This window comes from Dromaius novaehollandiae, chromosome 9 (assembly GCF_036370855.1).
Source record: "Dromaius novaehollandiae isolate bDroNov1 chromosome 9, bDroNov1.hap1, whole genome shotgun sequence".
NCBI lineage: Eukaryota > Metazoa > Chordata > Aves > Casuariiformes > Dromaiidae > Dromaius > Dromaius novaehollandiae.
This window is the reverse complement of record NC_088106.1, coordinates 26,560,059-26,585,790: the sequence shown is the minus strand read 5'-3', so window position 1 is coordinate 26,585,790 and position 25,732 is coordinate 26,560,059. Positions and strand designations below refer to the sequence as shown.

Genomic DNA, 25,732 nt, shown 5'->3' with positions numbered 1-25,732 from the left:
CCGCCTGCGCGGGTCCCTCCCCTCGCGCTGACGGGCAGCGAGGCGCAGGGCCCTGCGCTCATGGCGGCGGCGCTGCTGGCGGCGGCTCGGGGCCGCGGGGGCCGGCGCTGAGCGCGCGCCGCGCCGCGGCGGGACAGGACAGGACAGGACGGGGCGGGGAGCGGAGCGGCGCGGGGCGGCGGCCCGGTGCTGGCGGCGGCGGCGGCGGGGCGGGCCGCGCGCGCCTCGGCGGAGCGCGGGTGAGCGGCGGGGGGGGAGGAGCGCGCGGGGCCGCGGCGGCGCCGCTTTGTGCGCGCGTGCGGGGGGAGGGGAACAATGCCGGCCGCGCACGTGGGCCGCGGGCGCTGCCCCGCCCCGGGGGGCGCCCAACCGCCCCAACCGCCCCAACGGCCGCGCTCGAGCCGCGGCGCCTAACGCCGGCTTGTGTTTGCGTTGCGCATTCGCAGCCGGCCTCCCGCGGCCCCCCGAGCGGCTCGGCACGCCGAAGCGGCCCGCAGAGGAGGAAGCCCCCGCGGAGGCTCGGGGCCCGGCGGCATTTCGTGGCAGCCGGCGTCGCCGCGGCCCAGCGCGCCGGGCTCCTGTGCGCCCCGTCACTTAGGAGCCCCAGCGGGAGCAGCGAGCACCCGGCTCGGCTACCGGCGCTTCCGAGGTGAAGACGGTTTTATCGCTGATAATCTCCCGAGTTTCCGTTGCAGCAGTGCGTGGTGTTCGCTTGCAGCCTGACAGACACGCTCCAGCGGTTATTGGTGCTGTAGGCATGCTGGTGCCGCGGGTGGGCGATTCCTGTCCCTTGTTAAAATAAATTCGTTGTGGTGCGTTGAAACAAAAAAGTACGTGCATCGGTGTGGAGGCGTGAGTTTTCCAGGTGAACTTCAGAGGCAGCCGAGGTGCCGTCCTCGCAGGACGCCTTGGCCTGAGCAGGTTCAGAGGGCGGAAACTCAGCCGGGCTTTGGGACGGTATTCCGCAGCATGTAAAGCTGTACTTCTCTAACAGTCTAGTGACACCGAGACTCTTCCCCCCTGAACAAGTGCTGCGTGCTGGAGGTGATGGTGCTAGCACTGCGAAGATATCCTGGCTGTATTGAGTTTAAGTATTGATGATCCAACCGAGTCTGGATGTTCTCTAAGACCTGAGTACAGACTTCACTGAGGGTGGGACTGTGACCTTTGCTTCAGCGGGCAGTGGCTAAAGTGGAAGAAAAGTTGCTAACAGGAACACCTGGCTTGGTGGTCTTCCCTGGTCACGTCTGCTAACCCTGCATAAAGAAGTTTCTCTTCCAGGAAAGAGCCATGGTGTATTTGCAGAGCAGCTGTTCAGTGAGAGCAAAGGTCGTTTAATTTTTGTGTCTTGTCATTCCAGCAGCGCAGGAGCTTTACACACGCCAGTTGTAGTAGGTTTTAGAGACCAAAGATCAGCAGACAGTATAAATGTGTGGATTGTACGTAACTGCACTAGCTCTGAGCTTTGCAGTTGTGGATTGACCTATAGTAGCTGGGGAAGGAGGTGTTCCAGCTGCACCACGCGGTCCAAGGCAGGCCTCCCTGCTATGACTCCTGTAGTTTCAGAAGAAAGTGTGAACTTTGTCTGGAGAGCTGCTCTGGGTAATGTTACTGCTTTTATTTTTCTGTCAGTGGAGCAGTTGAGAGAACATGTCTGGGATCAAGAGAGTGATCGCGGAGAAGGACCCCGACTATGAGGAGATCACAGTCACACATCCCAATAAGCGTCACAAAGCAGCTGAACAGTCAGGTAGGAAATGTCTGAATTGCAATCTTGTCGTGTGTGGAATTAGAATGCCACGGATTCAGCTGATTCTCTGCATGTTGTCTGCAAACAGTGCAGAAAAGGAGTTGGATAGGAACTAAAGGGACAAAGGGTGAGGAAGCTAGTGACAAGCTCTGTATGGCAGCATGATGGTGTGATCGTCATATGTGGAGCCATTCATACCTGGTAGCTGAATTGAGCTTCGGTAATGACAGCAGCAAAGCATGTGGTTGCAGACCTCAGTGCATGATAGCAGCTAGAGCACAAGGCCTCCAGGGCGCCTGACCGTGTCCTCTGGTTCTTATTGCTTGCTAAAGTATTTGCCACTGTATGTCCCAGCTGTTATCCGTGCTGGGATATGCTTCTACCTGTGCATTTGTTTTGCAATTGAAACCTGCTTCTAGAAAGACTGGTAGTTAGTTTACAAGTTTGGGGGATGCAGCAGCTGGTCGCAGTCCAATGTGGGAGAAAAGATATCCATGACCCTGCAGATAGACTGGCCCTAGGAACAAGGGAGACAAATGGTTGCAAGAGAAGGCAGATAAAGTGAAATGAAGTAATATAGAAGGGATAAGTTAGGGAGAAGGATGAGGTTTTTAAGGATGCAAAGGAGGAGGAGTAGCTACCTGATTGAAAGAAAGATGGAGAAAGAAGCATAGTAGAGAGAGTGGCTGGATGAGTAGATAAGCATTTGGCACTGTCAGAAATGCTTTGGGAACCATTCTGTTGGCTGGATGCCTAGGTCAGGTTCAAATCTTCTCTGGGCAAGTGAGAGTAGAGTCTCTTGCTTGTGGGACAGGGAGTGGGCTGAGTGATAGAGTGATATTTGGCGTAGCACAGCTAGTGGGAAAGAATCATGATAGGAGGAGCTGAAGAAAACGGAGATGAGAAAAATGAAGCTGGCTGTGGGATCTGAAGAAGATCCAAGAACAGAGCAGGATGCTGGAGCTGCCAGTTGGAGAGGGACAGATGGTGGTTTCACAGGTGATGTTTTGGAGAACAGTATACAGCTGGACAAGCCTGAGGAGACTGAACTTCAACTGAATGTGCTGCCAGGCAGGTCTTGCCTCCAGGTCACTTAAGGGCCCTGACAGCGGAGCCTTGTTGGAGCTAGCTATGGCAAAAAAGTGTTACTGCTGCCAGCTGTCTGCCCTGCCTGTCTGCCACACAGAGAGTTGCCACTCTCTGTGGTGTTGAATCCAAGTCACTGCAGACAGATTTTTATCCTGCTTCTGAAGCAACTTCTCCGTAGATTTTAGTAGTTAGCAGGCCAAGTCTTAGGGCTCTTGGAAAACTGTCCTTCCTAAAGTGAACTTCTTGCTCAGGTGATTCTTCCAAATTGGCTTCTTCCTTCTCTTGGAAGATTTCCAGTTTTCAGTACAAGAATTCCTTAAGTATACAGTTTCACTGACCAAGTCTTAATTAGGAACTGTGGTTGATACTAAATGGGGAAAAATATGAAAATACAGTATTCTTAAAAGCCTGTATAGTATAAGCACAAATCTTAACTTCCTTTAATTGTCTTAATACTGGTATTGCATGGTGTTGGCCTTGGGAAGAGTTGTCTCCATCTGAACTACCTTCGTCTGCTTATGTTTCTTTTAAGTGTAGCATTACCCACACATTTCCTGGGCATGATGTTCATGATTTGGGGATAATTATGTCCCTTTGCTTTTTATTGTTGCATTACTCCTACAGGCCCAACCATAATTCCATTTTAATATAGGCTTGAAGTATTTCTAGTCCTAGAATATATATCGAGACACCTGGAAATAAATACATAAATAGAGGTATTTAGGATACACATATTGCTTATGCTTGCATTTGCATGCGAAGTTCTGTGTGCTAGCTGTAACACACCAGCAAAGTTTTGACAGACTTTGGTTTCTTCACCCTTTCTATCGTGATATTAGAAACCTCTTCAAACAGATATATACCCCGAAGCGCAAAACAAAGTCTTCATCTTTTGCCTCCTATTCCATTTAGAAACAATGTCCAGTTTTTCCAGGGAACTCAAGCTGCCTCTCTCAGCTGCTCTGTGTTGGGGTCATTGTGCTTCTGACACACACTGGAGGAGGACCAGGCTTTCTTCTGGAAGTAGAATTCCCACTTTTCAGAGTTCCTATTTTGAGCTTGTTAAGAACTGATATGTTGGTTGAATCTCCCTGATAGAGTGGACACTGCTCAAAGGAGTGGGCATTTAAAACCTATGTCAGGTGTAGAACAAAAAGAATTATTCTTTCTCTGTTTATACATGTTGTAGGAAAAAAAACAGTAAGATGCTGGTTCATTTCTGAAAGTCTAAGTTACAGTAAGGAATTCAAACAATTTGAAATATTAAACTACATGTTTTCTACCAAAGTCAATAAACCCCTGCTGAATGCATAGAAGTTTTTAACTACCCTGCTGGAAGAGGATTCTGTAAGAAGCGGACCAGCTTTGGATAACGTAGTTTCTTTTGTGGATAATAAAAGGCTTGTAGGCTCTCCAGAGCAGGCTGTGCTTTGTGCCGGTGCTGAGCATACAAAGTGTTAGTTTGAGTTACTGTGAATACATGATGTGGTTTAAATTTCCTGGATATGAACTGGTCCAAAGAGGGCAGAAAAATTTAAGTAGTATGCCAGTGTCCCTCTGCACAATTGCAGTGGTAACTGTGCTTGGCAGTAGCAAATTTGAGTTTTCCTTTTTCTGTTTACAGCTTTACTGAAACAAAAGTAAGCAGACTGGTCCTGTTCTTCCCATCTTCTGATATGTTTGTCATCTCAGACCTAAAAAGGAAAAAAAAATTCCTCCATATAAGTCAGCTTTTAAAGATACATGTGTTTTTTGTTAAGACAGAGCTTTCTTCTGCAGAAAAATGATCTTCCTGCTGTTTTTTGTGCTGAACTTATTATACCATCACTTTTCATTCCCTAATGATTTCTGATTTTGTTTTATTCAAATGGAGCCTCAAAAGTAAAAATACAAATACTTCCTTCTTCTTTGTTTTCCATGCGTGGCCTTGTACAGCTCGAGATGTTGCTGTGCAGAAGATTGAGACAATTATAAAGGAACAGTTTGCCGTTGAAATGAAGAATAAAGAACATGAAATTGAAGTTATAGATCAGGTATGAAGGTGTCTTGTTCTGTAAAATAGATAAAGTCCTGATGGATCAGGACGTTTTGTGGCTTGCTGCAGTAGCTGTCCATTATTATACATTATCTCTTCTTTTCGTAGCGCCTGATTGAAGCAAGAAGGATGATGGATAAGCTGCGTGCCTGCATCGTGGCTAACTATTATGCTTCTGCTGGTCTCCTTAAAGCTGGAGAGGTAAAAATTATTTTTGGCATAATAAGACTTTAGGAAATATTTGCAAGGAGAGCCTGTGTAGATCGTTGACTGTCTGATGTTCCGTTTTGAGATGCAGTTTCTGTAATGTTGGAATCTGAACTGCACGCAAGGTGGGGTAGTGGCAGGGGTGGGAAAGGTGACCTGTGTGTCACTAACCAGGCCTCAGGTACTCAGCAGAACAAATCTTCACTGAACAGTTAAGTCCTTCAGCAGCACTTAGTTCTCTTTTCTGAAATGGCCTTTTTTTGTCAATCCTTGCACGAGGGCACCTTGCCTCACACACACTTCACAATTCATGCTTATTACATGCCCAGTGGAGTGAGGAACATGTTTTCCTATTTAGCAGATGAAGGGTGGAGGCAGATAAATTTAGGGACTTGTCCAAAAAGAAACGCAGATTCCCAGAGCACCAGTCAGTACCATGAAACCATCCTCCCTTTACTCAGGCAGCCGTTCTGTTTATGGTTTGATGAACAGCTTGATAGCATCAGTAAAGCAGGATGTAAATGGAGATTTCACAAGGGGGTAAAAATGTGGAAACCACCAGTTAAATGCCAATTTTGAACACCATGACCTTAATGGCCTGCTAATTGTGGGCTGTTCATGACTCAAACTGAGGTCCAATGCAGACTCCTGATTGCCTTGTAGTTCACTACAGGTTTAACTATTTTAGTTATCATCATTTGAATTCAGGGCAGTTTATGTGATTTCCACTAATAATCTGGGCTGATTTTGAAAACTGTAGATGTGTGCTGAAAACCTAGGTTTCACTCTACTACCTAGAAAATTTCCCTTCTAAGCAAGGGCTTGCATTGTTGTTCCTATTTTTATTGTGATTTCCAGAATACTTAAAAAAAAAAAAATCCAGATTGTTTTTTGCTTGACTGAATCCAAGTTGAGCAACTGGAGTTGGGAAAGAATGCTGTAGTATTGGGAAGCTTGGAGAGATCTCCTCCTCCTCTGATTTTTGTGTAGGCGGCTGAAGAATTTGAGCAAGATTCTGGTGTTTTTAAGTACTTTTATCCAATGTCATCATGTATCAGCAAGAGCTTGTACTGTCCTCTGTTCTTTCCTTGTTCTGCCATGTAGGGTGTTTGTTTTTTCCTTGCTGAGTTTCACACCTTCCAGAAACAGTAACTTTAAGAATTGTTTTGAAGTACTCACAAAACTTACTTGTATGGCCTTGCTCTTTTTTTTTTTTTTGTAGTTTTTAGGAGTTTATGGCTGGTGTAGATGTATCTTTGGATTTTAAATTGCTGCTAAAATCGTGATTTGCATGCAGGCTAAATCAGATCTCTTTTCAATTTGGAATTGTTACCAGTTTTGATTTTCTTTGTTGTCTGTTTTTAGTATGTGGTTAACGTCTGATTCTGTTGGCAGTAAATGATTGTCTTATTTCTGCTTCTGTCAGAATATAAATCTTCTGTAGTTTAATTTGTTATACTTGTTATGTAATTGCCTGTGAGCTTCTAGGAAGATGTTTTGCACATTCCTTATCTGTTCCAATACAAAACAATTATTCAACCTAGTATTGCCGGGTTTTGAGGCGTATGATTAAGTATGATTACAGGTTTGTTTGTTTGTTTCCCTACAAATTAGTGGACAATGTATTGGTCAGTTTACTTGACTAGAGAAAAACAAAATGGGTTCATGAGGGTTTTTTGTTTTTTTTTTTTTTTCCTCCTTGGATATTTCGAAAGGGCTTGAACAAAGCTGAGGGAACAATTCTGTTAGGAATTTTTTGTTTTAAAGATGAGCTTTTTTCCCCATGAATATACAAGTTGTACAAATGCCTGGAAAACTGTAGGATTTCTGTTCTGCAGATATCAAAATCAAAGTTAAGGATTTAAGTTTCAAAACTGTTTTAAGTGCTCTTGAGCAGGGAGAGTTGGAAATTGTTTAGATTACATGCCTAACAGACAGTTGGGGAAAAAAAAAACTCTCTAACAAAAACCTTTAAAGCCCAAGAGGGGACAGTGTTCAACTCCACTACTGCTATGGCCTCTTGAGGGCAACTCTGCTGCGCTACAGTGATGCTTGTGTCTGCCTCCGTGCCACCCCCTCCATCCTCTTGGCAGAATTTTGGTCACACAATGAATGGGACCAGGGAACTGATGTGGCTTAAAAATAACCCTGCAAAAAACCCCAAGTTTCTTGATTTGTTTCTCCTTGCGACAGCCCTTGTTTCTCCTTGTGACCTCTCCTGCTGAAAGAGGGTTGTTTCTGCTTAGTTGATTTGTCATCAAAGCAGGTATCCTGGAGGAGGAGGGACTGGTGTCTGGGAGGAGAATTGGCAGGGGGACACATGCTTTGACAAGTGATGGGTGTTTCCCGTGATACTTCTGACATTAAAAGCAAAAACAGGAAAAAATCTATTAGGCCTTTGTTATAGTAATGAAAAAAAAGAGAGAGATTTAAGCACCTTTCCCCCTTACAGTCTTTGCAGGCCACCTATAAAGGGAGGTTTAGGAGGATCTAAGATTAGCTCTAATATGTCTGGTTTGAGGCAACTTTGCAAGCATATTACTCCTCATCCTCTGTTAAGTTTTTGTGGGCAGACAGCGTGCTCATATGTGTAGCTTGCCTCATAGGCATTCACCAGAGCACCAATCACAGTATCAAAAATAAACAGTCTAATGCATTTACGTACCCTGCTTGCCTGCAAGAATCAGACAGCTCTGGCCTTTCTGTGTATGATAAGAGACTGTAGATGTCTGCAAAGGAAGGGAAGCCATTATTTGCAGTGTGACGTTATGGGTGTCTGACTGGGTTGCAGACCTAGGATTAAATTTGGGGTCCTGTTTCTGTAGGACATGTGTAAGCTTTTATCTTCTGTGGCATATGTTTTTCATGCAAGGTAGCTGATGAAATATTTTCTCTTCCTTTGGGCATTGACTTTTTTCTCCTCTGTCAGAGCCTCATTTTATCTGGGCTAAAGGAAAAGTAATGGATTTGCCTGGCCTCTCTGTTGCAGGGGACAAGGTCATGTGATGCAACGATTCTTAATCACCCTTCAATCAAGAAGTTCTTGGAATCGCCCTCCAGATCATCGTCTCCTGCTAACCAGGGATCAGACACCCCATCTGCCAACCATTCCGAAAGTGACTCGCTCTCTCAGCACAATGACTTTCTCCTGGACAAGGACAATGGCAACCTGGATGCAGACGAGAGGCTGACAAATAACCTGGACCAGAGACAGAGCAGAAATACTGGCCGGGTAAAGTAAAACTCAAGTGGTGGTCAAGTTGTTGGAGGTGTGTGCTCTGTCTGGACTCAGTGCTGGCACCAGGAGCTCTTCATGTTTTCACCCATCTTGCTGAAGATCTGTTTCTTACCCTCTCCAACCGCTTGTTCCCAATCCCTCAGCCTGGCTTTGCTGTGAGGCTAACTGAAGTGTATGTAACTTGGGTTAACTCCTCTTAATTCAGTCTTACCCAACAGAGAGGTCAACCAGGCAGTAGTAACACCGTTCATGTTAGCACAGCTGATCTGCTGCTCTCTTGGGTGGTAGCCTGTGGGGAAGGAGGTGTTCCACAGCTTCAGCAAGGGTTTTGCTGTGCAGATGGAAGTCAGGTCGGGAAGGGTAGAGCCTGGAGAGAAGAGCAAGACATGTCATCCTCAGCAGTATCGTTAAGAAGTTGCTGAGACCCCACTGAGTAATGCTGCTGCCTGGCCCTGGGTGCGCATGATAACTGCATTGCTTAGAGTGCTTGAAGCCATTGGAGTTCAGGGTTTGGCCTGCTCAGCACCCTGTGGAGAAAACGTAGCGATACCGGTGGATTAGCTCATTCTGGCAGCATGAAGTGGTAGAGCCTGGGTGCATAGCTTGAGTTGCGTTTCTCATGGTGGCACTGCTCACTGTTATGCTAATATCACTGTTTGTTTAACTGAACCAGACTGATCAGGTTAAAAATACCTTCTTTCCTTGTTCCCCCATGCTTTTTTCGGCGTTATTTTTGACCTGGATCCTTTCCCTGTATGCCTCACCATGGAGCTACAGAAATCATTTGACAACAGCAGCTAAGAATCCACATAGAAACAGGCCCAGCTGCCAAAAAGATCCTTCTCAAGCTGTGGCCTCAGTACAACATGGATAAAGTCATAGCCCACATCTCCCAAAATAATGAGCTTGAACTTTCCATTATTCTCATCTCTCTTGCTCTAGAAAACAGAAGAGAGCCAGTTCCTTATTCACAGTTGTAATTAGACAACTGAAGAGAAGTTTCTCTGAGGAGAAGTAACTTTCTCTTGCAGAGAAGCTGCTGCTTCCTAGGCATCCCATCTAGCTCTGCTCCCTCGCTCCCTCTCTACCTCTGTACCAGCTGCCTCACTTGTCAGTCGTAGTTAGCTTCACTAGGGGGAGGCTCTCTCACTGACTGCAGGTGAAATGCTGCTTAATGGGTGAGATTTGCTCTCTGAAACTTCAGTTTCCCTTCAGTCTTGTTCAGTTCCCAGGCCTGCTGGAAGAGTACAGCCTATAATCCAAACCAGAGACGGGTGTATCTCCTTGTATGTAACTAAACTGTACAATTCAACAAGTTGCAGTGATATGTTGCAGAAGTAGTGCTGATTCTCCATCAAACAAGCAGTGTGCTTCCCTTGATAGCAGGGCTGCAGTTTGCTGAAACCCTGCCCAGGATCCATAGCAGAAGGCAGAGAGGCAGTATGTACTGTGGTCCCAGCTGAATCATAAAAGCACTGACCAGTATAACTTGTTTCTGCACTAGGGGCTTTGGTGACGTAGTTATATTGCTTGGGTCTGGCATGATGTTGCAACTTTGGCCAACATGGCCAATAGCTCAGGGGTGGCAGAGGGCATGATGAAGAACAGAAGCCATCCCAGTCTCTTTGACTGTCCTTGCTCCCATTTGGGACATCATTGCCTTACCAGAGGAGGCAGTAGTGATTCCTAGTGAATCCAGTGCTTCCCACACTGACCCTCGTCTGACAGGTGCTCAGTGGAGTACACTCCAGCAAGTTGCAGCACCAGTCTGTTGTTCATGAGAGGATAGAGTCCCTTATTCTCTGGACAGTCCTTTAGCCAAGAGAATCTCAGAAAAATCTCTTGTTCCAACTCAAATAACAATGCAGCCTACAGTGGTGGTGTGGGAGACCATGTCATCGTTTTACCAGCGAGTCTCGGCCACAGTTAATAGCTCAGATTGTGTTACAGAGTTGCTTAGGCTGGTTTTATTATGACCAACAATTGTGGTGGATTTGTAAGCTTATCTAAATGTCAGTGACATGATATGGCTGACTTCCATGCTAGTTTAGTTGAAGCTGAATTCCTTTCCCAGGCCCAACCTTGATTCGTAGTGGTGAAGCAACATTGGAGGGCATCAAAGCAGCAGAGGTTGGGAAAGGGAAGGATTTGCAGAAGCAGCTTGTGGGAGGCTTGTTTTTGGTTTTGGTTAGTCACCCATTTGATGCCACTCTAGCGGTGCTCGATTTTTCAGATAGCGGTGCTCGATTTTTCAGATAGCGGTGCTCGATTTTTCAGATAGCGGTGCTCGATTTTTCAGATAGTGTATTGCTAGTGCTTCTGAAACCTAGGCTGGAATCATGTCTCAGATCCATGGCATGTTGCTTACCCTACACTGAGCTTAGCCATGCAGTGTACACTTGACTAGGCAGTGTATTACACCTCAGTTACTTAGATGTGCCTGGTTAGCAATTTAAGTATCTTTCTTTAGAGATCGTTTGTTATTGGTCTCTTATGTTACTCTGCAGGTTTACTTTTTTAACTATGCCTTACTTTCCTAGTGCCAAACAAAATAATGTTTAAGAGGAATGTTTGGTTTTTTGTTTGCCTTTTTTTCTTCCCCTACCCTCAGGACAGTTCGGGTGTTTCAAGCTCTCAAAAACCAGGACAACGAAATGCCGGATTATCAAATGATGAGACTTCACGGCTTTATGTGAAGAAAACAATTGTTGTTGGCAACGTCTCCAAGTTAGTATCCAAAGTCTTGGTGATGGCTCTTCATTTCAGGATGCAGTGGAATAAGAGGTTAAAATTAGGAGACAATTAAAAATTGTTAAGTTGTCACAATGTGAGGTCTTGCCTTTGAATAGTAGCTGTGCCGAAGGCTGCCCTCCTTGAGTGTCAGCAAGAGCATTGGGAGAGGAATAGGTGTTTTAACAGTTGTTATATATGGAGGTTTTAAGATGTATTTCTTCCAAATTTAGTCTTTCAGCCTGCTCTGATCAATTAAAAAACAATTTTTCCCTTGAAAACTTGGAAAACCAAATTGCCCTACTGGCTAGTTCAGTGTGTCCATATGAACAGTGTTGTTAAAAACAAAACAATAATAAAAAAACAAGAATGGAATGAGGAAAACTCTATGAAGGTCCAGCATAGTAGGAAGAAATTCTTTTATAGAGTTTTTATAATATTTCTCCACAAATCTTAAGATGGGGAAATAAGACGGGGACATAACTTTGAACTTTGAGGAAATTAATGAAGAAATGTGTTCTTTTAGAAAGATTTGGACAAGTCCAGGTTTTAAACTGTCAGACTGCTCGCTCTTAAGTCAGTCTCTTTCTTGCATAGAAAGTAGTGAACATTGGCTGATGAGACTTAGGTGTTAGAATTGTGTCTTGAAAATGTACCTAGAACCAATTATTGTCTATGGAGCTTCTTACAAATTTATAATAAGAATTGCTTTTTTGCGTTTATGGTAGCAGAGTTACCGTTGCGCTCTGGAGTGATAAGGATTCTCAGTAATTCACAAGAAATGGGGAAAGAGATTTGATAGTGTTGATAGTGATAAAACATTAAAATTAAGCCTTCCTAATTCAGAAGGATTTCGTATGGAAGAATTTCATATGGCAGTTCTGACTGAGATACTGAAGAAATTTATTAGAAGCATACAGTAGAAATAAGTTTATGAAATCCAAATTTGTTTTCTGGAGGAGTTTTTTTGGAGGGCTTGATGAAATGTCAGAATGTGGAACAATGAACAGAACTGTAAGTGGGCTAGGTACAGATAAGCACTTTACCATTCCTAATTTTTTTGCCTAATCTTCCCCATAATACTTTTTGTGATGTTTATCTATTTGGGATTTTTTCTTGTGTTTGTTTTTTTTAATTTCTCTGCCAGGTACATTCCCCCGGACAAGAGAGAAGAAAATGATCAGTCAACCCATAAATGGATGGTGTATGTCAGAGGCTCTCGGAGAGAACCCAGCATAAATCATTTTGTCAAGAAAGTTTGGTTCTTCCTCCATCCCAGTTACAAACCTAATGACCTGGTAGAAGTGAGGTAATAAGGAATTATTCCAGTCATTATTCCAGTCTTTATGCTTGCTGCACTTACCATGCTCAGATTCTTAGAAAATTCGCCCCTTCTTTTCTTGGTTTTGTATTCCATGCCTTACCTTAACCTCCACCTTGGCTTGACTTACTCATAAAATAGTAGTAAAAAAAAAAAAATTAGTTTTTCTGTATCAGATGTGACAAACAGTTTTTTGGATTTTCCTACTGGCAAAAGCTTTTAATTGTATTTTGTGTTATCCATGTGAGTTTGTGCATCTCCTGTATGTATTAAACTGTCTGCTGTTCAGGTTAGACTTTTGTTGTTAAAACATGTGTTCTCTGTCTCCCAGTCCTGTGTGGAAAAGGAAGAGGACTCACAGAAAGCTAATTTGCCCATAGTTTTCATGATACATGTATGTTTGGGAAGAAGTTTTATCCCCCTCCCAAATATTTCTCTCCTGTAGTGAGGTCAGTGGGGTTGACTTCATGGTTCATGGAATTAATTTCCCAGGAGTGTGATGGTGTTGGTGCAACAGAAACATGGCAGCCTCTCTGTCCTCTTCCAAAGCCATATTCAAACTATTGCCCCAGGGACATCGCAGGGTCCGTTCTCTGCTGACTGCTGCAGGGAAATGCCTAGTCAACTTTCCTTCTTGTTCCTTTGGACAAGACAGTTGGAGCATGACTTCAAGCTACTTTGTGTCTTCCCAAAGAAATTATTCTCCAAAAGGTGTTCTGCTGCCTGCCTGGAGGAAGGTTGGGTTTGTGATGCCTAGGTACAAAATGGCAACATAAATCTGGCAAAATCAAGGTGTCCAAAAGGCAACTCCAGAAGGGCATATCTGAGATGAGGAGTGTTGGTAAGGGTCACTAATGATCCTGAGAAAGTGGTGGTGAGGTGGATGAAAACAAACTCCTCTTATATTTCTTTCATAACATACTAAATTACACTTGAATGCTATCTTTTTTGTGCCTTCTCAGTTTACAGTATCTGTCATTAGTGCTGTTTGTCTCCTGTTTTAATCTCTTCTGGTTAATCGATTTCTTGCTGTAGCACAGTCCCGGTCATTTTAATTAACATTCATATTCTGAACTGAAAATAACCTTTAAACCTCTTGTGTTTTGTTTCTTTGCAAAACCACATTGGAGCTTTACAATTACAACAAACTAAAGTTCAAACAAAGTAATGGTAAATGTTGGAGATAAATATGCCCTGTTTTTTCAGCATGGAGAATAGCACTAGTTGAGTTAGCTTTTCTTTGATATCTGTATATTGTGCTATGTGCCTTTTTGTTAGTAGGTAGGGGATAGCAGAGATTGCAAAATGCTGCATTGAAAACTCACCTTGCAGCAGTGTCCTAGGAACTAACTTGGGTCTTTTCTTAAACGAGTATTTTTTAATTTGGTGTTGAAGCAGCCTTTCTTTTAAAATGTCAGTTGTTTCTGTTGCTCTCTTATCCAGCACAGTGTTTTACCATTTTCTCCACTTTTCCATTATGCAAGGTGAAAATATGTTTTCAACTGTCCACAGAAATGAGAATTTTTGTGGTTTTGGTCATATGATCAGACTTAGCACTCTGTCCATACTGAACAGCAGGACTGAAGGTAACTTTAGCTATCACTTAGGAAAGCAGTCTTAGGTTTTCTGAAAAAGAGATGGTGAAAACTATACCCCTTTTGCATCCAAAATGTGAATCACCATTTGTTTCCAGAGAACCTCCGTTTCACCTGACCAGGAGAGGCTGGGGAGAATTCCCTGTGAGAGTCCAGATACACTTTAAGGATAGCCAGAACAAGAGGATTGATATCATACACAATTTGAAGGTATTTGAACAGAATGATTGAGAGAAAGGCAATTAAATGGGTTCTTCTGCATAATCTAGAAGAGGCTCTGCTTTTGTGTGTGTTTCTGCCTCCCTTTGTTGTATCTATGTCCTGCTGCTCTTTTATACATGAATGGTGGAGATGGAGAGTCAAAAGAAGATTCAGGAAAGTCGGTTGTCTTGGCTGTGTTAGAGGTGATGCTGTAGCTGAGGAACCCAGCCTTGCGAAAGCTGGCATTGATTCTGCTCAGAGCAGCAGAAGAGTTACATATGCTTTCTGTACAGTTTGAGACTTTAATCATCCTTTTACTAGCTTTTACTTGAAAGGTTGATGCCGGGCTCTCTTCCTCTTGGTAAAGCGATTGCTACATTTGTTCTGTTCCTCCGACACTTCTGCCTTTCAGCTGGAGATTTTCTCTGTTGGTAGAGTGGGTGGGGAGAAGAGAGGCTGAGATTCCCTATTCCTTTCTTTTAAACAGAGCCTTCTTTCAAGTCATTCACCTGTCCTGTGATGCTGAGTAGGATTTGTAGTACACAGCAGTCCTGGAAGACTAGACCATTACTTTTGTTTTCTTTTAAATTAGCAGTGTTAGCATTAGTGGCAATAAGTCCTGAGCTGGCTTATTCACATTTCTTTGATTTTCATTAGAGCAGCATGATTAATGCAGGCAAGGTTTAAATTCAACTAATTAATTTCCTAATGATGTAAATATTTCATTGGAGCCCCGCATGCTGACTGTAAAGAAAGTTGGAAATGTTCTTCTGCACTGGGGATGTTTAATGTGAACTATGATTAAAAGAAATTTGGAGGAAAGTATGTGTCTTTGAATACTTGAAGAGCATGAGCACAGACACAAGAGGAAGGTGATTCAAGCATCTGACACTAACTATTCCTAGACTGACTGCATCTCCTGTGGTGCACTGCAGCTCCAGGTGACTGCATGACTCAAGCTTCCACTAGACTGGTAACTGTGATGGCTGTTGTGCAGCCAAGGAAGCCCAGGCTACAGAGGAGAACTGAGCCAGTCAATGGCATGCAGAAGAGCTGAAGCTATAGCTTCTTGTGTTTCAAAATCAGTGTGCTAGACAAGAATCTCCAGTGCATGGATGTGGCTAAGTTACCATGGGGAACTCAAATCAGCAAGTCTGTGCTGTCAGCCGGTGGCTTGTATGGGATGAAGGGAGTGAGCTGAGCCCTCCGCCATGGCTGACAGACTGTCTCTGCCCCTGAGCTTTGAGACACAAGAAGTCTATCAAACCTAGCTTCTCTGTACAGATATCTTTATAGATGTCACTGGGATTTTTTGTCTCTTATCCAGTGATACGCAGTCTGAGCGGTTATTTATTAAGATTATAGTATAAACATAACCTTTGTGCTGTTCACACACTAACTCTTTGAGTTTTTTCTCATTACTGTTTCCTTATATTGACATGAGGAATAAAAAAGGACACTCTTCTAGGGCTCTAAGCTCCTCTTAAATTGAAATAAAGTCTCTCCAACAACTCTCATTTCCTTCAACGTTTTTCTCTGTTTCTTCTTTAGCATAGGCTTTGGATTGCGATTTTATTTTGCAGAAGAGAGTGTTTAACAGCACACAGATTTCTGACCCTGTGACTTCAGAAAATATGACACATTGTTCAAATTACGCAGTTTCAACTCCTTTCAAACAAATTGTACTGTAAATTCTAGCTAATACATTGTTTTGCCCCAGTTAATATAACTATGTTGTATTGCTTTGCCCAGTTGGACAGGACCTACACAGGCCTGCAGACACTTGGCGCAGAAACGGTGAGTCAGCCGGTTGTGGGAGGGATGCTGTACTTTGATTCCCTTAAGGATGTTTAAAATGAAAAAGATATAAGGGTCTAAGCACCAAGTCATCTCCATTTGCTTTCAGTTTTGGGAATGTAGATTCTGCTCTCTTGTTAAGTGAAATAATTATAACAGCTTGTCACTGTTTGTGACAACAGTCATTTTTTTTTTTATTCACTTTCCAGTGCAGGGGAGACTCTTTCCCACTCTTATTTCATAAAATGTTAACCTGTACTACGGTTTTAATTAGTATTTCTTTGTGGAGCTTCTGTTACCAAATGTCTTGATCTGCGTTCTGATGTGCTGCAGATCTTGTAAATAAGGAATTTAAATTAAGTGGATCACCTAACTATCCTGCTGAAATTTTGCAGTAGATATAGGTACTTCTAACTTTCTGCTTGTGTCAACATTCAGTACATTCGTGGAAAATGAAGTCTTAAAACTTGAAATAAAATAAATGAATGAATATCTCATAGTCTGTTATAGCCTTAGAGTTTTTATTTTTTCCCTTGTACTGTAGTGAATGGAAATTTTTATTGTGAAATTGCATTACCTCAGCTTTTCAGTCTGTGGAAGAGACTTTAATGTGAGATGTCTACTGTGATTAAAGAACACTTTTGAAGAATAGGTAATGTTGTAGTAGTGTGTTTCTCAAGGCTTTTTTTGAAAAAGGCAAGCTGCAGTTCAGTGCCCATTCCTATCAGGATACACAGTCCTTTCCTTAGTAGCATGCTTGGATCTGGGCTTTATATTCCTTAAGTGTTTACTATTCAGATATCCCCCTGGACAGAGATATGTGCTATTTTACCATGGTGTTTTCATATTGCAAGATTTTTGTCCTAGCTTAGATGCTGCTGGACTTCTGGGCAGTCTCTTCCTGAAATGAGTGGAAATTTTATGCAGAAGTAGGGGGAGGTTTCCAGGCATTGGCCCTGCAACGTTAAAAAAGATGGAGGCATTTATTTTCACTTTTTATATCTTTACCTAGCTACCAAATATTAATGTCATCCTTTCACCTATTTCTGGAAGGTAGTGGATGTGGAGCTACATAGACATTCCCTTGGCGAGGAATATCTCTTTTGCCAGTCTTCAGAGTCTGACCTTTCTGATGTTCCTACATCTTTACCACTGCCATTGAGTATCCCAGCACCAGTTAAAGCTTCTTCACCAATTAAACAGTTGCATGACTCCAGCCCGGATGCTTCTGCAGACAAAGGTAAAGCGAATTGGTATTGCTGAATTTCAAATTCTTGGAACTTCAGCTCTTCTGGATACCTTCTCTTAATTGTCCTTTCAGCTTAAAGGTTGACAGTTCTACCTGCTTGTTGCTCATACCAAATGATTATTTCCTCAGCGTACTAGGAAACGGAATTCAGAAATTGTTACGGTTTATTTGGTTTTTTTACTTCTATTTTTGAATCTGGAGTTTGTTGAATAGGCTCTATTCTGCTAAACTTAGTGAATGTGGAGCTTTATGCAGCACATGTAGTTGGAAAGAATGGTTGTTGAATAGCGATTGTAGTTTTGCTCTTGGCAAACTGCGTTTTCAGACAGCCTTTCAGGTTTCTGAGTGCTTTGAGGGCTCCATGTATATATACATTTAAGGGATTAGTCTAGGGATGTGTTCAGGTATATGTGGGTTCCTAGCACGCGTTAACTCGGCAAAAAGTGATTGAATAACTAGGTGTCGAATGTAGACAGTGAAAAAGATGTCGTAGTGTACAGCTTTCTGAGGGATGGCCTCTGTGCATACCACTGACTTTCACAGTCCCATTTTCACCTTCCCCAGATCGGGACATGCGGTTATCCCATGGCATAGGTGGGACTCTAAGGCACAGAGAAGACATGCCATGGCTTTGTGGGCTCGGGATGCCTTACTACTGATTGATGAATTGACTTGGGCTCAGATCTGCAGAGAGGTTGGAATTCCCAGAAGGCTGATGGTAGCTACGAGCCCCAGAGGCAGCATGCTTTTCCCACTGGAATCTGCTCTGCCTCAGCTCGATTGTCATCCCCGCACTAGGCACTTCCTGGCTTCAGTCCTCAGAGGAATCCAGTCCAAGGAGCAGATCTATGTACCATTCCTTGGCAGCCTCTGTTTTTGTTCAGATCTAAGTGGAAAGGAACAGGAGGAGTAGAGGTGTCCTCTTACGCAGCTTCAACAGAGCAGGCACCATATGAGTAGAAGATCTGCACTTTACTCGATGGGGACAAGCCTGGACATCTATGTGAGACAAGTGTCCTAGCCACTAACCGCAGTCACTCTTGCTGGCTTCTTCTCAAGTCTGGTGAACTGAGTCCTTCCTTTGCAGAGTAGTTCAGCTTGAAAGAGGGAAGATGATAACCATCCCCGGCCTGCCAGAGCCAAATCACAGAGGAGAATTTGAACCTTCTTAGAACAAGGAAATTAGCTTGCACTCTCAGCTAGGTTGTCCAAGAGTTCCCAGCACTCACAGTACTCAGGAGAATTCCAGCTTCCCTCAATCCCATTCACAAACCCCAGCACTTCAGGTACTATTGTGTTCCTGTTGATGTCAGATTTCAGAGCTGGGAGTTGCTGTCTTTGTGTTTTGAACAGAAACCAAGTCTCCATTTGCTGCAGCCGTTCCCTCTGGGATTCTCTCTTTAGTGGTCACTCTCCAAAATGGCAGGTTTGCTTGCTTGGAGCTTTGAAAGCTTGGAAGCATATTTTGTATCTGCATCTTACTGAGAATTTATTTTACAACAAAAATGTTTGCACAGTCCGAATAGTCTAAATTAAAACCTGTTCTCTAAATAGGGCACAAATTTGTGTAAATATCATCTTTTGCTCCTTTTGAAGCAAACTTATTTCTTCCTGTGATGAAAAGATGCTTTGTCTTCGTCTCCTGTCTTCAGCAGCCACAGGCTTGGTCTGAATTCCATAGTGCCCATTGCAATGTGCCAGCAATCAACACCTTACAATCATTTGAATTGCCTGAAACAAGGTACATGCTGGCCACTTGAGCGCAGTATTCTGATTTTTAGTTTGCATGAAGTAGGAAAAACTGAGCCTCTGTTTTCGTTTTACTTCCCCCCCCCAATACGGGGTGTCAAGGCTTGTATGACAGAACTCAGCTGGGCTGAGAAACAAGGGACTCTTTTATAGGTCCCGCATTTTGGCACAAGAAAGCAGAAAACAGCAACTTACATGTTTCAAAATGTGATCACATGCAGAATGGTTTGATGCCCTTCTTGGTCTATCCTGACACTCCTGTGTGAAGAAATGGCTGTAATGCTGATGTCTTACACAGTGCACCTTTCTGGCAGATTGTGTAATGCCACTGACGTTGTCCTGGTTCAGTGAGGAGAGAAGAATGTCTGTTGTTCAAGTGTGGTGTTTTCTTATGTCAGCAGCACAGCCAAAAGAGGAGAAATGCAACTATGTTTTAAACGCACAGGCTTATATTCAAACATGAAGATATGCAGCACCTTTAGGTTAGCAGTGCTGCAACGAACAGGAAGGAGGTAAACCTGCATCTTTCTTGTGCTGACCAGCAGCAACTTCTCTCATCAGGTCATGGTTAATTGATCTCTTTCTACATTAAATAAGATGGATTCCTAAACCTAGGTCAGAAGGCAGTAGTTGGTCTCCTTGTGCTTTTACTCCAAAAAATGCAGTGAGAAATTTCTGCAAAGGAAACTCAGCCTTAGCTGTGCAGAACGCTAACTGCAGACACTCAAAACTACCAGCAGCTTTTGGTCAGTGGAAGGGTCTTACCAAGAAAACCTGTCAGAAGTGGCTGATAGCCTACCAAAGCTGAGCAGGCTGTGTGTGGTAGCATGTAGTTCTTCTGTTCAGAGACAAATTCGACAGACTTACACAGGAGGAACCCCTTACCCCACCTTCTCTCCATTCAACTCTGCCCACCAGTTGCTTTTTCCTTCCTTGATTTGAGAGTGTGTTTGTCATACCTTAATTTTGTTTGTGTAGAGAAGCACAGTAAGGAATTAGATGTCTCAGCCTAAGAACTATTTTTCTTCTTTTCCCTGTTTTAATCAGGATTCTCTGGGAATGCTGAAACCGAAAGACATGCCACGTTTTATTCTCTGCCATCTTCGATAGAACGGACTCCCACCAAATTAGCCACACAGAAAGTTGCCTTTGGCTCTCATGGAAATTCAGCCTTTCAACCCATTGCAGCTAGCTGCAAAATAGTTCCTCAAGGTCAGATTCCAAGCCCTGCAGAGTCGCCAGGAAAATCCTTCCAGCCTATCACCATGAGTTGCAAGATTGTATCAGGTGAATGTTAGTTTACCTATCTAAGTGCTTCACGCTGGTGGAAAACAAGAGGTTGAACCAGTTGGACTTGTTTTGTGTCCTTCCCCTGTTTTCCTGCCAATGTTTGAACATCAGGCAATAGGAAGTTCTAGAATAAGGAGCTAAACAAGATTCTAATATTAAAGAAAAAAATACAGGTGTGAAATGCTTGCCTTGTCAGTTCAAGATTAAATACAGGATGAGAGCTGTTCTCTCCTTGTTCATGAATGCTTTTAAGTATGCAGATGATACAGTCTTTAACTGGACTGCTACCCACACAAAGGCCCAGACAGGAACACTTCTTCCATGTGGGGTATCTCTGTGTGGGAAGAAGCCATTCTTCTCCTTCCTGCTCTCAGACAACTGGGCTGGATTAAGAAGAAATGCTTCACCCCCCCCCCCCACCTCCCCCCGATTGTGGGGCAAATAATTAGGTTCAACCTTGTGCACTCAAATGGACCCTCTTGTACGTGCAATATCACCTCCTCAGATTGAACAGTTTTCATCTTCCTCTTCCAAAAGTCTGCTCTCTGTTGGATTAAATCATCGGATGACTGCAGTGAGCAATGTGATATTCTTTTGACAGCTTCTGAACTAAACATGGTCAGGATGCTGTTCACTAACTTGACTTACAGTCCCTTGTCTGCCTGGGCATGATGCCCTCCACTGAAGGATATTTTACATCAGAAAATTTTAACATGCAACTCACCAAGTAGCTTGTTGTGAATGTGAAAGGATGACTTGTTACATCCGTTCGTTTTCTGGTGTTCAGAGTAGACAGGATGAAGCACTAGCTATCAGTACATGTGATTTCTGATGATCTGCTCACAACTTCATTTTCCTCAAGTGTGTTTTTTCTTTTCTTTCTGTATTTTCCCTTGACATCTTAAAACTGTACTCAAGCTACTAGCAATTTACATTTGAACCTCTGCCAAGTGCTTTGTCTTTCTCACTATCTACTTCTCATCTTCATTTCCAAGGCTTCCCAGAAAGCAAGAATTACAGGAGCATCTTGTCTTTCTTAAAATCCTTGGGCTATTCACTGTTGATCTTTACTATTTAAATGTTTCCTTGCCAAATGTTTTTTTCCAAGGATCTGCTGTCTGCTGAGAAGTGTCACCCCTTTCAGATTTCAACCACAATTTATAAGTCATTGGGGTTTTCTTTGATCGGCATCTCTCTTCTATTTTAGCTGTCAGTCCCTCCTGAGGAAGCTGATTAACAGACATCTGAAGTTTAGTGTGTTTGCTGCCATCTCTTTTTCCGATCACTTCTTTACCTGTCCTTTTGGATGCATTTATTGTTTCCTCCTTCACTCAGCTTTTTTATTCTCTTTAGTTTTTTCTCTCTTCTGTTCCTTTTACCTAGAAGCTGCACACTCTACAGCGGTTACTTTCAAGGGCTTCTGCTGTAATAAGAGACGTAAGGAGACAAGAGTGGCCTGGCCCACCTAATGGCTGCTGTATTTCACGGCCTTTATACGTGAACTATTTCATTGGTGGCTATGAATGCGTGCACTGTACGCTCCACAAGGGAAAGAAAGTGCACATCAGGGAGCTTAGCTCTCTTCGTTCGTCTCCTTGGGTATACTGGAATTGGCAGGGATGATAATTCAGGTAATGTTAATCGACTTCAGCATTAGAGGATGGACTGAATGGCTTCTCAATCTTCCTTTCAGCCCTGTTTGTCTTGGTAGACAGAGAATGCCCAGGGTAGGTATAAGCCATACTGCTTTACACTCCTCTTCCTTTCCTTCTGTCTCCTCCTCCTTTCTCCAAGTTGTATGATCTGGCTCAGACTGGGAAATGCATCCGCAAAAAAATGTCTCTTCACCAAGTCACTTTTAAAAAGTATTACTATTGCTGTATTTTTTTATGTTCTTATGAGATTTACAAGATAGAAGCATTTTTTTCTTAAGGTTCTCCAATATCGACCCCTAGTCCATCTCCGCTACCTCGTACCCCAACCTCCACTCCGGTGCACATGAAGCAAGGCTCTGCTAGTTCAGTCATTAATAATCCATATGTTATTGTGGACAAGCCTGGACAGATGGTTGGAGCAGCAGCCACAAGCACAGGTGTGTAGTGTGATCGTAGAAGGCAGTGCCATAGTCTTGCCCATTAAAGTTTATTTTGCCTTTACAATGGTTAGTATACTAACAGTACTTCAATCTGTGAAGATGGAAACGTGCACAGCCAGGAAAGGCAGGTATTGTTAGCTTGCATAACTGACCAGTAACATGGTTATAGGTGTATAGGCGTTTAACATAACTTGCTTTAGGAAACAGTGTGTAGCGTAAGGTCAAATAGGATTCACAGATGCCTCTTCAAAGAGAGCCTGTGCTTTTCCGGCAATAAGGGAAGGGGAGAAAGTAATGTAGACTGTGGTGCATGGAGATTTAAACAGAAACAAGGCGCACGTGGTTGGGTGAGGAATGGTGCAGTATCTTGGATATGGGCAGAAAGCAGGTAGAGCTTGCAGGTCAGTCTAAGTTCCAGTGTACTGTACTCTATATGTGTTGAAACAGTTGGTTGAGTAGACCTGAGTTACCAAGAAAACAGATGTGTTAATTTTTGTTGCTGCAATCAACTTCTAGCTGGTCTGATTCCAGCCAGTTTGGGTTCTTCCAGCTGGATTCCCATGGTGCTTCAAAGGTGGCATAAACCTGGTGTCAAGAGGAGGGGAGGAGTACTGAACTGGAGGAAATGGGTGATGGGTGTGGGAGCCAACTGGTAATCTTTGTGCAGGGTCTCTAGGTGAAGCTCACTGCTTGCAAATCATTTATTTTTTGTGATGCACTAGCCAAGAACTGCTGTCTGCTTGAAAACACACTCATTTGCACGTGTGTGTGTTTGCCAGCATCTCAGAATGATGCTTGAAGCCATGTGGTGGTCTGCAGTGTCCATGTCGCACACACAGTTCTCTGGACTTGGTTGGAAAATGAGAAAATTCTTCTCTTAACAGCGCTTCTTCCTCTTGCCCAAGGGGAAGAGAGAGTCAACAGCTGTAATGTTGTGTTAATTTTAATTTCATCATAGGAGAATTGCTAGGGGGAACCTAGTAGGAGCAGAGTTTAAATATGTTTTGGTGCTTTCTTGGTAACAGTGAAGCTGTTTCACCACTAGTTTTGTTTTTCAGTTCTTCCACACCTCCAACCTGACTATCTAATCCACATTTGAAATTGCATATGGTTTGTCATGGTTTGGGTAACTTTCGTATTCTCCTAGTAGAGATTTGTACATGGAGGATAGGATTTGTAGAAGCACCAGCTGGGCTGGACATACAGGTCTTAATGCCTATAAAGGTGCAGTTTCCCACTACATTAGTGTGATGTGAGTACAGACTGGCCTGAGAGAAACTGTCTGCCCCCACTCCCTTTCCTTGATTTCCTGCTGCTTCCCTTTTATCTCACACGTGAGTCAGATCAGTTCAGTGACAGAGTGGAAAACTGACACCCTCCACCCCAAATTGAGTTTTATTATCAGATAGCCTCATCACCAGACCCTGTACAAGGGAAGGAGAGGGGATGTGGATCTGGCCCTTTCTGGCAACAGCAGCCAGACTGGCTTGAGTGTAATGGAATATAATGTGTAGTGTAATGTAATGTCACTGGGACATTTTTCATGAGCCTACTAGTTGTATTTAAAAAGAAGGGTGAGATCTGAAACTTAATGCTTTGTAAAAGCCAGCCTTCACAAAACCGCTTTATTTCTAGAAGTGGCTGAACAGTTTACTTTTAAATTTCAGTAGGGATGATGGTATAGCTGAGAGACTGTTACTATGTTTCATGTGTGTAATCCACGGCTTTTGTGTCTCTTAACAAACAGAACAAACAAAACCAAACCACCAGCAGTAACAAAACTGCTGCTGAGCAACAATGTGTTGTATACATGCTCTAATAATACAAGGGTAAGTTGACCACTGACCTTCCGCTCCTGAACCCGCATCCAACTCAGGCGGTCATGGTCAGGAGCGTGCTGTGGCAGACATCCCCATATGTTACTCTTCCCAGAGCAGTCATCATCTGCAGGTACAGGGACCTGTGTCTTCATTCTTCATTTCTGTTTCTTCTTCTTCCCTGCCTCACTCTGTCTTGTTACTCCTCACACTGCATCCCTCCTTTTCTGGCATTCCTTTCTCCTCCCGTTTCTTCCATCTTCCCCCGACCCTTCCCAGATGCCAGTGACTGGGGATAGTGTAGGTTCAAAGGGCTTCTGGGGAGGGGAAGAAATTACATTTGCAGCAGCAAGTTCTGACTGGCAGCTCATTTGCTGCCTTAATCTCTCATAATCACATCTGTAGCTAATACCCTCAGTCGACCAGTCATTTGCAAGGAACAGAGCTCTGAGTGGAGTGCAGGCTCTCAGGGGTGTGGATTCTGCACGTGAAAATTTGGTAGTGGCTGTCCTCGTGGGAGCTGCAGAACTATGCTGGGTTTTAGGTCCAGCTAGAAGAGAGTATAAATAGGAAGCTGCTCAAATATTGAAAAATTGTCTCCATCACCTTTATGAAATTAGAAAGGAGACAGACCTGATTTTCCCCATTATTTTTGTAATTGTCTCAACTTCTTGGGGACATTAGTATTTTGGGTTTGGGTTCTTTTTTCAAATTCATAATGAAAAGTAATTTGGCTCATGGCCATCCCAACTCCCACTGACCTACCTCATTTTGTGTACGTCATGGAGATTATAAACCTGAAGTGAAACGCCGCCTTCCTTGTTAGAAGTTTCATGTGTTCAGTGACACCACTCTGTGGCCCTCACCTCAAATCTGCTTTATTTCCCAATATGCAGGGAGCCCAACCAGCAAACTGACAAATGTTTGTCAGGCCTCTCATGGAACTGGATCTCCTGTATCAAAGACCCATGGGAGCAGTTTTGTAACCTCAGCTGTCAAGGTAATGTTCTTGTTAGGTGTGTACTTTCCATTCAGAACCTAGCTTCCTGTGGAGTAGGGTTTTTTTAGTATGATAAATTCTGCCTCTCAGGCAACTTACTTCTTGCCATTTCATATAAAGATATACCCTGTCTAGCAGCTGTAGTCCTATGAGAACAAGGTGGTTATACAGCATGATAGTGTCAATTTATGCAGCTATAGTCAGATTTGCCTGCACCTCTGTTAAAGGCACTACTCTTTTGCTTTACCATGAGGAAATCCATAGAGGGCACAGCTCTCAAAATGCCTCTTCTTTCAGAGGGGCTGTTCCATAAATGACTTCGATCTTCCTCACTTCGTTGGTGACAGCATGTGATTACGCTAGAGATGCCTACCTCAAAACCTCCACTCTGTTCATTATTTTTGCACAGCAGCTGTTCCTAGGTTGAAAATAGGTTGTTTAGTGGCTTTACAGCTGCCTGAATTTAGAAAAATGTTCATGTAAACAGTGGAGTAACTGAATGTGTGAACACACAGCGATGAAGAGGGTTCATGCTTGTCATCTGCAAAGCCCAAAAGGTATGGAGCTGA

The 25,732-nt window shown here is 43.4% G+C and overlaps 1 protein-coding gene across 5 annotated transcripts in view; it reads left to right on the top strand.

The window, feature by feature from the left end:
* Positions 1-7: 7 nt before the first annotated feature.
* The window catches only part of YEATS2 (YEATS domain containing 2), a 53,284-nt gene continuing 27,559 nt past the window's right edge, over positions 8-25,732 (top strand). For 2 of the 5 annotated variants that reach the window (XM_026109589.2, XM_064516967.1), the window contains exons 1-13: positions 333-649; positions 1,633-1,750; positions 4,775-4,872; positions 4,983-5,075; positions 8,071-8,313; positions 10,931-11,046; positions 12,197-12,358; positions 14,064-14,175; positions 15,919-15,963; positions 17,017-17,203; positions 20,009-20,248; positions 22,185-22,343; positions 25,060-25,163. In XM_026109589.2, coding sequence (XP_025965374.2) covers positions 1,651-1,750; positions 4,775-4,872; positions 4,983-5,075; positions 8,071-8,313; positions 10,931-11,046; positions 12,197-12,358; positions 14,064-14,175; positions 15,919-15,963; positions 17,017-17,203; positions 20,009-20,248; positions 22,185-22,343; positions 25,060-25,163 — 1,659 coding nt within the window. In that variant the 5' untranslated portion in view covers positions 333-649; positions 1,633-1,650. Of the gene's footprint in view, positions 240-332; positions 650-1,632; positions 1,751-4,774; positions 4,873-4,982; positions 5,076-8,070; positions 8,314-10,930; positions 11,047-12,196; positions 12,359-14,063; positions 14,176-15,918; positions 15,964-17,016; positions 17,204-20,008; positions 20,249-22,184; positions 22,344-25,059; positions 25,164-25,732 lie in introns of those variants that run through there. The other 3 variants (XM_064516965.1, XM_064516966.1, XM_064516968.1) reach the window with 3 other exon arrangements.